Source organism: Acipenser ruthenus, chromosome 48 (genome assembly GCF_902713425.1).
Source record: "Acipenser ruthenus chromosome 48, fAciRut3.2 maternal haplotype, whole genome shotgun sequence".
Taxonomy (NCBI): Eukaryota; Metazoa; Chordata; class Actinopteri; order Acipenseriformes; family Acipenseridae; genus Acipenser; species Acipenser ruthenus.
Genome location: NC_081236.1, coordinates 2,822,219 through 2,834,379, shown reverse-complemented (window position 1 = coordinate 2,834,379; position 12,161 = coordinate 2,822,219). Strand labels below are relative to the sequence as shown.

Genomic DNA, 12,161 nt, shown 5'->3' with positions numbered 1-12,161 from the left:
GCCAATTAGCAATTGTATTGTAAGATTCCCAGGCTAAGCTGTTTCAAAGAAGGGACTCTTACCACATTATTTTTACACTGAATTTTTGCAGTTTTCCCCTGCTTTTCTCATGGTTATACAATGCATAATTACCATGGTTTGCCATGTATTTTAATATGCTTTATCATACCTCAAGTGCTTTACAATGCTTACCTGTGCTTTAACCACTGTGCTTTATTACACTTTGCTATGCTTTTATTGTGGGACACTTTTATAAGGGGAAAGCCTGGTAAACCTGTGGTTGTCCCCTAATCATATTACCTTGTTGGTCCCTTGCCCATGAGGTAATCACGTGTATTTCTCTCTGGTCTCAGTAAAATAATGTAACACTTTGGGAAAAAGATACAGCCCTGAAGGCCTGCGCTCGAAGACAAAATCGCAAATATCTCCACAGAAACCATGTACTTCCCCTTTGTGCTGAGATAGGCTGGGATAAAGGACAGCCACACACTGACGAAGACCAGCATGCTGAACGTGATAAACTTGGCCTCGTTGAAACTATCCGGAAGATTCCGTGACAGGAAGGCCACTACGAAGCTGACGCTGGCCAGAATGCCCATGTATCCCAGCATGCACCAGAATGCCAATGCAGAGCCTTCATTGCACTCCAGGATGACTTTGCCAATTTGGGATTTGATGTTATTTTCGGGGAAGGGTGGGGCAGCACCTAGCCAGGTCCCGCAGATACCAACCTTGGGAAGGCATGATAAATATTATACACCTTTTTTTTATTTCTGTACAGCTACCTGACACATACTGTGTTAATAGTTTCATATATAGTACCAGTATTGAGTGTAACATCTAAACTTGACCCCCTCCACCTGTGGCTCCTCCTACCTGTTTATGGATAATGCTATTTCTTCATGTTGTCTTTCCGCAGACAATGGTTGCGATATTTCAAACAAGTAGCAATGCATGCCATGAAGGCAAATTGTTACTCTGAAACCCTTATTTTAAGACTAACTAAGAAAATAATGTAAACCTTGACTAATTAGCAACAATTATAATTTTCAAAATGCAAATTATTAGGGGTAGGGGGGTGTAGTTAGGGATGAGGTTAGGGGTGAGAGGGTGTGGTTAGGGATGGGGTTAGGGGTAGAAGGGTGTGGTTAGGGATGGGGTTAGGGGTAGAAGGGTGTGGTTAGGGATGGGGTTAGGGGTAGGAGGGTGTGGTTAGGGATGGGGTTAGGGGTAGAAGGGTGTGGTTAGGGATGGGGTTAGGGGTAGAAGGGTGTGGTTAGGGATGGGGTTAGTGGTAGGAGGGTGTGGTTAGGGATGGGGTTAGGGGTAGGAGGGTGTGGTTAGGGATGGGGTTAGGGGTAGAAGGGTGTGGTTAGGGATGGGGTTAGGGGTAGAAGGGTGTGGTTAGGGATGGGGTTAGTGGTAGGAGGGTGTGGTTAGGGATGGGGTTAGGGGTAGGAGGGTGTGGTTAGGGATGGGGTTAGGGGTAGGAGGGTGTGGTTAGGGATGGGGTTAGGGGTAGGGGGCTGGGAGAGTGTGGACTGTTGTTTTTTCTCTAGGCATAGTTCACCGTCGATTACTATTCCCAAACTGGACCCTTGCCTCAAGGGCTCAGTAGCTTGGTAAAATCTTCAGTCCTACGGATCGGTAAGTGGGTTGAAGCAGTGAGACAACATTTGAACTGGCTATATAAAAAATGGTAAATAATTATTCAGAAGAAATAAAAAAAAAAGATGCCAACCTGGATTAAGGTGCCCAAGCAAGCAATGGAGTTTGGTAATCGAGTTCCTACCCATCGGTGCAAGCTGCTGCCTGGTATGGAGGCTTTGAAAGCTATCACCACCAGGACAGTCTTAGCCAGAACGCAGGAGACGCTGAGGGCAAATATGATGCCAAAGGCTGTCTGGCGTAGCATGCAAGAGGCGGGCGAAGGCTGACCGATGAAGATTAGTGAACACAAGGGGCACAGCACCAGGGCACACAGCAGCACGTAGCTCAGCTGACGGTTGTTAGCTTTCACAATTGGCGTGTGGTGGTGCCACAGGAAGAGAGCGAGTGTTGATGCAGGCAGAAGTGAGGTGAGAACAGAGAGAGATGCCAGCACAGCACCCAGGGGCTCCATGTAAGAAAGAAACTCAACCACCTTGGGAATACAGCTGTCCCGATGCTTGTTAGACCAGGAACCTTCTGGGCAGTGCAGGCACTCTGTGGAGTCTGAGAGATAGGAGAGAGACTTTTGTCAGCAAATTTGTGTTCTGTGAAATGCTATGTGAGTGAAACACCCAAGAAAATAACACATTTGCACTATTATACCATTCTGAGAAGTAGATAAGATATATTGGGCATGGTTTTCCCCTGTATCTTACTGTTATTGCATTAATACAGCATGCAGTGTTGTCTAAAAAGTGATTTTCTTTATGAGGAAAAAATGCAGTTGTTGTATTTCCACCAAATCGCTAATTTCCCTTTACAGTTGACGGTGAGTTAACTGAAATCGGCATGTGCGTTAATAAATGCCATTTTCATGAAGGGGCGTCACAGACTAATGCACATGGGTGGTGCTGTATCCCCTGTCACTTACAAGTAACAAAGTAAGTTGTGCCCCCAGCAATCCTAACCCCTCACCCACCTGTACCGATCTCCCTCCTGCGATCCCAACCCCACTCACCCACCTGTACCGACCTCCCCCCAGCAATCACAAGCCCTCACTTACCTGTGTGGTTGGCGATTTCACCCTCAGAACAGGGGATGCAGTCAAAGCAGCAAACAGGTTGACCACGGAGCGCTGCTTTGCGACTCCCAGGGGGGCAGCTTTCACTGCATGCTGAGACCGGTGCCTGAAGAGCGAGGGGGAGAAAGAGAGCTCAGTCTGTCCATTGTCAATAACCAGGGTCTGACTTGGGAGTAGGCCTTATTCATGGATTATGATCTGGGTCAGGGGTCAGGCCTGATCTGGTCAGGTCTCAGAAGCGAATAAATTGAGTAAGTACTTCCTGGATTGGGTTGGTCCTATATAATAAGGCCAAACTGCTTCTCTCCCTCCTAATCCCCCAGTTCTAACAATTTGGTCACATTGCTTCCATCACTCCCAGTCCCTCCCACTACCCATATGGCCACACATCTTACCACCCTACCCCCCAGTCACTCAACTATAACCACTGGGCCATACTGCTTCTCTCCGAGCAGTATTTTTAAACGTGGTTTGATTCTCAAAGCTGTTTACACAAAATCGTCATTAGAATTTTCTTAAAAACGTTCACAATAAATTTACTAAACCAGAAACCAGTTCTCTTAAGTAGAAGTGGTAGATCTTATGGGCCGTATTCATAAAGGGTGTTGACCAGATGTGTAGCTTTAGACTTGCTGAGAGTTACACATGTGTAAATAGGAGCTAAGAGCGTCCGGCTAAAAGGGCTTTCAACAAAACTTCAAACGCATCTGTGAGACAGGCAGTGTTAAGCTATTTGCTTGCAGCTACAAGTGGCTCTGCTTGCAGTCTGATCAATTGAAACTGCACACTGTTATGATTCACACAGCTGAAATGCAAGAGTGAAATGTAAAAGCAATGTTGAATGGCAATGTAAAAAGGAATATGTTAATTAAAAGCCCATGTTGTTCCAATCAGCACATTTTAAATTTCAGGTAATATTCATCAGTGACCATTCATCAGTGACAAAACAATACCATGATATCAACAGTAAATGGCTTGAAAAATTCACAAGCACAAATATAAATACACAAATAAATATTATACTGCATATGGAAACTCAATATGTACAAAATCTAGTAAATAAACAAACAATATGAAGTCACATTACGCGTAAAAATAACCCTGCTTCCGTCTTTTCAGCAAAAAGATAATATAAATAAAAGTGCACACAACTAACAAAAAATAATGGACTTCAACCATTGAAAAAATAAGAATGCCAATACAACTAGCACCATTATCAAAGACCGGTACATGGGGGCACATTTACTACAGATTGTCTGTTCTCTCTCTCAGCCATCGATTCTGCAAGGCAACAAGCTACATTTTTTGCATTTCATGGAAGACGGAAAAAAATACAATTATATTTATTCAATACCTTACTGTGACAGGTAATAAGCAGAATACTGTAATGAACAACTGTATCAAATGCAGTGCTGAAAGTGAATGTATTATACACACATATGCATACAGTTTCATGTTTGTATCATTCTAACATTAGAAATGACATGAGGCTATAAATGAATATGTAGAGTTAACTCTTTAGAAGGAATAACCCTTTTCTACATCTCTCCCTGATCCCCTGCACCTCTCAGCAATCCATTCTGCAGGTATTCAAACACAGTATTCAAAACACACGTCTTTTTGGCAACCCACAAAAGATGGAAAATAATACATTTTTTAATACTGTACTGTAGCTGGAAATAAGTAGGGTACTGTAAAGAATGTTGTTATCAAAGACAGGGTGGTGATACCAGGACTTCAAAGTGTTTTGAGATGGGTACGTTTTTTTTTATTTTTTTATTTTTTTATAAAAGTACATTTGTTATCAAAGTAATTTCAAAGTGATTTAAATTAGTGGTAAAGTAAAGAAAAAGAATAACTGAGTATGTGTTTTACCTCTGCATAAATGTGATTGAAAGAGCTTAAAACAAGCTCTACCCTTGTTTAACAAATTCTATTGCACCGAAAATGTAGAACAGACTTCAGCACATGCAGAGATAAACTTACTTCATAAATAAGTGACTAAAAATACGCACAGGATTTAAGGGCAGCTCCATGTGTACACGTGTCTAAGAGATCAATATGCTTTATGATTAGGGCCCATATATTTTTTGGAACATTCTATACTTGACCCTCACCTGTGTTTGGCCTCCATTCCAGATGATGGCACTCTCATTTATTTCCAGGTCTCGTCCTGATGGAGCACTGTAGTCAAAGCTTCCAATCTTTACATACTGGATGTCACCTGTAGGGGTCTTCTGCCAGTTTAGGATGTCATAGCGAGTTGGCGAAATGCCGTTTTCATCAAAATGCACCTCCTCTTTAGCATTATTGTTGAAACGCACTTTCTTTATGTAGGGGAGGAGCTATGGAACAAAATGAAAGATACCCTCAGACAAAGGTTGAGACGTGGCAATTGTTCATGACTTTTTGTTCACACGTGACGTAGTTGCAATGATTGCTGGATGAAGGCATGCTGTAGAACACATGTGTTTGGACTGTTATCTAATTTGTTTGCCATGAAGCCTTTGATTGGCTGTCAATGACAATGTCCTCTAGCGGTCTCAATCAGAAAAGGCACCATTGTGCAGGAGAGCAGGAGAGCAGAGAGAGACACAGGCTTGTGCAAGCTTGATTGCAGTTCTTGGACAGAGGGACACAGGGAGTGCTGCATTGGCCTTTGGTCACCCATGGATTGGAACAGAGGTTGGCCATTGATTTTTGATCCTCCATTGATTGGAACAGAGGTTGGCCATTGATTTTTGATTGGAACAGAGGTTGGCCATTGATTTTTGAATTGGTAAGTAGGCTGCAGTAGTGAGGCTACATTGAAACTTGGTATTTCAAATCGAGGAAAATAGGATAAAAAATGTATTTAAATATACTTACTATTTCCCACAGTGTTACTTTGTAATAGATGGTTAAATATGTTTTTTTTTTAACATTTGAAATATGCAGTCAACAAAAATACCTATTCTCTCAACCATTCATCAGTGACAAAATACTCACTAAAAATCAGTAAATGGCTTGAAAATTTCACAAACACAAATATAAATGATACAAATAAATATTATGTCGTATATGGAAACTCAACATGTACAAAATCTAGTAAATAAACAAACTATTTATAACACATCCCTGTGATTCAATATGAAGTAGAAATCTGCAATACTGAAAATAACTGTCGCCAAAACAATAATTGGATTCATATGCTTTGAACCTTACAATAATGCAACACTCTCAGAAGTGACGTAGTATTCCAATGAAATGTTTAAATTACCACACTTCACACAAAGTAAACTATTTACCATATTTCAGGATTTGTGACATGTGTATTGTGACACACAGGGCTACAGACTCAAGAGTCATTTACTCCAAAATGCCATGAGCAGGTTGTAAGCACGTTTCCATGTTGCAAGTTACCAAACCAGAAATAAACAACTTTGTAGGTTGTGTCTTATTCATTTTAGAAATGTGTGTTGCTGTTTTTATTCTTTAACTAAGATGAGTAAATAGCTTTGAGAATCTTGCCTATATAGTATTGTGCTTTTAGTGTGTATTACCTGCCAAGGTTCAAAATCCCTGATGTTCGCACAGCCTCCATTAGCAAAGGGTCCCTCCCCAGGCTTGCAGGAGTGGAGGTCGTGCAGAGCGTGAGCAGCAGCATACACAGCATTGTAGATATTGTAACTGATTCTGAGATTGGAAACGTCAGAGTAAGCTGTAGCCATGCCCAGCTGGCTAAGATTCTCCTGGCCTGTGCAAAGCTGCTGTGAGCCTCCAAGGTTATCCTGGATGTCGGGCCACTTGCACTTAAACATCTCCTCCCAAAACAACTTGACCAAGCTTTTGTTCTCTTCAGTTCTCTTTGTGGTGTTGGCAGTGCCAGTTTCTCTGAGGCTGTTATTGCTGCTTTCCTTAACGCTGTTGGCTGTGTAATGGTTGGTGCTGCCGGTGGGTGAATTGGGTGACACACTCAGTAGGTGTTCCCTGAGCCCAGGTATATCAGCCCTGCGGATTGCAAACCCAATGGTTCCGTCCATTGTCTTCAGGAGCTCTCTGTTTGCCAGGTTGTGCGATGTGGACCAGCCCTCGGTGGCGACCCACACTTTGCCTGTCACGTTCTGACGTGCCATTTCCACTACGACAGGCATCAGGAAGGACTCAAAGGTGAAGACAATGATGGCTTTAGCAGAGGAACTCTTCACAACCTGCAGTGAATTGGAGACAAGTGACCCACTTTATTGTTTAGAATTTGTGTCAAGTTTCTTCTTTACAAGTTTAAATATAGTGTGTCCCCCTCATTGCTGCTTTCCTCATTCAGGTGGCTGTGGTACAAAAACAAGCCCAGGCCAGAAGACCTATAAAGCCAACTGGTGTTGCATCTACAAGTTGGTTACAAATGTAGTTAGAAACCTGATCCCAGCTATCTTATAATTATGGCTTCTGTTTTTTGGTTTTTATTAATTTAATTGTTCAGTGATTATTTTTTGCTATTTTCTAGATACCCCGAAAACATTTTTTTTTTCCTGGGCTTTCGCTTTTTATATACTGCATGAAATTATTGTTTTTGGTTACTTTGCAAAATGCTTGAACATTCTTCTGGGGTTTTTGTGTGTTTAGGCATTTTTTTTATAGTTCCCCACAATCCTCCCTATTTAGCTTTGCTTCAAATCCTGCGAACATGTCTCCGTTTCTAGTTGTAATCTAATTTTAAATCTTGCAAGCAGAGTCTCTAGTAGAAATTTAGGAATTTGCTGCCACTCGGTAGTTGAGGTGGGTTTAAAGTATTCAGATCGATTCAACTGCACTGGGAAAGGTAGTTTGTTGTAGTTTTTTTATTGGAAAGGGGTGAAGTCAACATGAATTAAGTAACCATTGCCAGTGTTTTTCCATTGTTTATTGGCTAATCAGAAGCCCTAGTTACAATTTATGGAAAGTTTCAGCCAACCCAGTAGTTCGTCACAAAATATAAGATGACATTAATAAGCTGAATCTTGGCTGGGGGCCCACAGGGAGTTTTTCCTTTGCCAATTCTTAGGTAAGGGAGTAGAATCAGCTGGTCATACAGTACTTCATCTTCAATGACCCTACGGCAGTGACTGAATCAGAGTCACTGAGCCTGGGAGCAGTCCTTCTGACTAGTAAGTGGGTTACTATTGTGATGTGACATTAGACATATTGGTAGAAAAAATTATAAATTGTGATACAGATGCAAAAAATTGCCTCAACCCACACAAACACACAATTTAGTGATGCTGTTCAATCATATGTCATCACATCTGTAAATTGTGGTCTATTTTCATTCTAAAATCATTCAGCACCAAACAAGAATGCCACCATCGAGTAAACCTTGTCAAGACAAGTTCTACACATTTTAGCAAAGGGTTCACCAGTTGTCATTGAAGGCTCACCACTCTGGGGTTGAGGACCACTGTTCTGTACATATTGTATTGTACTATATTAACCTGTACTATGCGTTGAATCTTCCTCTTGTCATAAAGCAGGGGCACAGTTTCATAGAAGGCCAGACATGCCCCACTCTGCAGCAGCTCCTTCTGCAGGATCTGACTGCCCATCTGCCCGTAGTCGTCCTCCGATGCCAGGAGCCCCAGCCAGGACCAGCCAAAGTGCTGCATCAGCCGGACCAGCCCCTGCACCTGGAAAACATCGCTAGGGATCGTCCGGAAAAATGAGGGGAACTGCCGCCGGTCACTGAGATGGGGCACCGTCGCAAAATAGCTGATCTGTGGAAAGCCAAGTTCAATTGAGTCAATGAGGCACTGTGTTGTTGGTTTCAATCGAACCCTCACTGATTTCACTGTCCAATTGGCTCAAACAAATATACTGATATTAGGTGATAAACTGAAAATATTTGTTAACCATATCATGTTCATATTATCTAACAACCAAAAACAAAATCTACAAAGAAGAGTGTATAGTTACTTAACTATTAGTGTAAATATACACAGAAGCCCTGATGTAGAGATTACTCAGACCTGTACAAGTTCCCCTTACCAGTGGGTAGCTGTACAGTCCAAGGATTCGGGCGATGGCCAGCGAAATCCGAGAGCCTGCATCTCCGATGATGGCAGCCAAGGGGGTGCCAGGCAGGCAGCGGTACCCAGGCACCAAGACTTCCTGACCACTCATCATCCACAGGGCGCCCTCTATCCCTCGGTGGACGGCACCACAGGTATCGTAAATCCCAAAGCCCAGCGTTAGGTTGGGGAGCAGTGTTGCATTCTGATTGATCTCATTGATGGCGAACACCATAGTCTGCACCCAGCGGTAGGACCGCTGACTGAAACTAGATCAACAACAAAATGGGAGATTTTAGTTTAGTGATGGCCCGTTGCTGATATTGTTCAAACCTGATTATGTTAAACCATGGCTAAGCAAAGGTGGGCATGCAGCTACCGATACCAACAATAAGGCAAGAAACCCCAATCCACAAGCAGATGAAAACTTGAAGCATATATGGGAGCTGCTGTAAATCAATACAAGTCAGTACATTAGGTCAATATACAACAATCCTACCCCTTCCTTGATTATAAGACCCTGTACATTTTCGTTTACAAATGAACCCCTAGTTGCAGCCTGAGGGGAATTTGAAGGTCCAGCATGCCCGTTGTGGCTTTCTCAGGATAGGCATGTTGTTTACAGGTTCTGTTCGGTACATTGAAACCCAAAACCTGCCAATTCATGTAACAAAATCTCAAGATGTTCCTTGAGTTCTTCACTCTTTCTCAGACAAGGACACAAGTCTGTCTTTTCACAATCCAGCCACATACTCACATGGCTAGTTTGCCCACCAGTGGGTGGGAAGTCATCAACAATGAATCACATCAGAAGTGAATGTTTTACCCTAGCTTTCAGGCTATTCTCTGTATTGTGAATCTCAATGTCCAAGCAATTCATAAATCCAGCCAGCAACATAAAACACACTATTGTAAAAGTATGACTCCTAAATGTAACATTGGCTCTGAAACTCGGCAATGCCTCTCTTATTGTCATCACAAACAATGTGTTTAGATCAAAAAGAACAGAAGCAAAAATACAAACAAGAGACAAAAAGTTGGCCCTAGTTCCAATTGCAGCCAATTGATCACAGAAATGTGGCCTGGCTCTTAAAGGATCCCAGTTTTTTAGTAACCCATTCTCACCCCTCCCTACCCTACCCTCATAAAAGTCTACTACAGTATGTTTGCACTGCATGTTTGCAGTTGTACGCTTTTCCAGTGGTTATTTTATGCATTTACCATCGTTTTCTCAGGTTTGCCATGTTTATTAATATACTTAATCAAACCTCGCTGGTCTTTACCATGCCTACTTATGCTTTACTATGCTGTCACTGTTTTAATACACTGTGTGATGCTTTTCTAAGGGTAAATCTGTCTATGCTCAGTTTCCAGCTGTGAAACTGTACTGTATCGTGAATAATAGGATTCATACTCTGAGGCCTTTATAAAATGTGAAATCTTCTGTCATTTTAATACACTGAATCCTAACAGGGAAGAAATAACATTTTAGATCACAAAATGGATGAATAAATATCAACCTGGTTGTGAGGAGACATAGAGCATGCTGATGTGGTGTTATGTGACAGATTAGCAGTTAAGGGTTTGAAATGGCAGTTACTCATTTTTACTTGGGATTCAGTGTTCAGATGAATCCAATACAATTCAGAGTAGGTTCTACTCACATCTCACAGCGGGTGGGTCCAGGCAGCTCTGTGAACGGGGTGTCCGGGAAAACCTTGTTATAATGAACTGGAAATATTCCACCAATGATGATGTCACCCTCCGCAGAGAAGCCCCGCCCCTTCACACTGCCCAGTGTACACGCTGCAAGTCCCGCCCCTGTCTGCTCTGAACAGCACACAAGGGAGAGGAAGTGCGACCAGACTGCTGGAGCCAGCAAACGGAACAACATTACTGACATCGCTGTCACAGTCTGGGGAGGACAAACATATTCATTATCTCTTTAGAAATCAAACACTTTACGATATAAGCTATAGTAGGGTTATAAACATCCCAATAACCATTAAGAAATTGTTTAAAGCCCAATTCAAATGAGCTTTCTAAATATATTGCTTTAATAAAACTGTGTAGTGTATACAGTAGGTGAAATCATATGTGTAAAAAGACACTAGCCTCATTTTTTTTTTTTAGTGTACCCAACCGACCTTTAAATACCTTTCATTGATCAAACAGTGTTAGAAGCAAATTTTAACTGCTTGACACAACGTTACAAGATTCATCACCGTTGTAATTAAATATAGTTACCGGTACTAAAATTGTAACTAAACAGGTACATTTTTCTGCAGGTTCTTTCTGGCTTAACAAAGTTGGGAGGTTACATTGTAACAATGAATCTTGATGAATCTTGTAACATTGTGTCAAACAGTTGAATTGACTTCAAATTCTGCAACCTATTTATACAGTGATTTTAATGGAGCTTTTTAATTGTTTCTACATTGCATTCGCTGACCCCAAGTGCATTTATCTGTATTTTAGTTAGTTTGTTATTTGTATATATATATATATATATATATATATATATATATATATATATATATATATATATATATATATATATATATATATGATAATAATACTAATAATAATAATAATAATAATAATAATAATAATAATAATAATAATAATAATAATGAATTGTCTAATACATACAAGGGCACATTAAAATAACAGTAATTATAACAGTAATAATTGTAGACATTACATTATGTAAATGTAGATATGTACAATAGGCTTAAACAGTACAGTAGTAAAATTAAATGAATACCTATAGCAGGCTTTTTTTCTCTTTTTAGTCTATTATACATGTAATACAAAATAAACCATGCTGATGCATTGTAGGCTTTACATTGTTGTAGACGCGTAGATAATAAAATATTATTTTAAATTGAAACTAAATTATTTCAGCATATTTTCTTTTATCTGTCTCTCATATTTATCCGTGCCGCCACCAGTAAGTAAGCTCCTTCACCTGTTATCAATAGAATATTATTATTATTATTATTGTTATTATTATTATTATTATTATTATTATTATTATTATTAGTTTATTTAGCACACCTTTATCCAAGGCGACTTACAGAGACTAGGGTGTGTGAACTATGCATCAGCTGCAGAGTCACTTACAATTACGTCTCACCCGAAAGACGGAGCACAAGGAGGTTAAGTGACTTGTAATAAATACCGTGCGCAACTTCAGACCTGTTGCCACCCACAATTTGTATGCTATTTAGAATTTTTCCAACCAATATTTTTGCTTCTAATTAGTTAGTAAATAAGGCATGACAATTTGGCATGCACAGTCAATTTTAATTCTGGTGACATTACCGCCGCTTAGTAAATGAGGCCCTAAAAGGATCTTGTTGTGATGTTTTTTTACACAAGTATTGAAAAATACTTAAGATTTAGAA

At 40.6% G+C, this 12,161-nt stretch overlaps 1 protein-coding gene across 1 annotated transcript; it reads right to left on the bottom strand.

Moving 5' to 3' along the window:
• Positions 1-296: 296 nt before the first annotated feature.
• On the bottom strand, positions 297-10,654 carry LOC117407866 (extracellular calcium-sensing receptor-like). Its single transcript, XM_059014491.1, has 9 exons — positions 10,416-10,654; positions 8,729-9,020; positions 8,179-8,457; positions 6,663-6,921; positions 6,274-6,566; positions 4,849-5,076; positions 2,714-2,837; positions 1,742-2,214; positions 297-731 (listed from the first exon to the last, which is right to left on the bottom strand). The coding sequence occupies exons 1-9, from the start codon at positions 10,652-10,654 to the stop codon at positions 297-299; spliced, it is 2,622 nt and encodes an 873-aa protein (XP_058870474.1).
• Between the last annotated feature and the right edge of the window lie 1,507 nt (positions 10,655-12,161).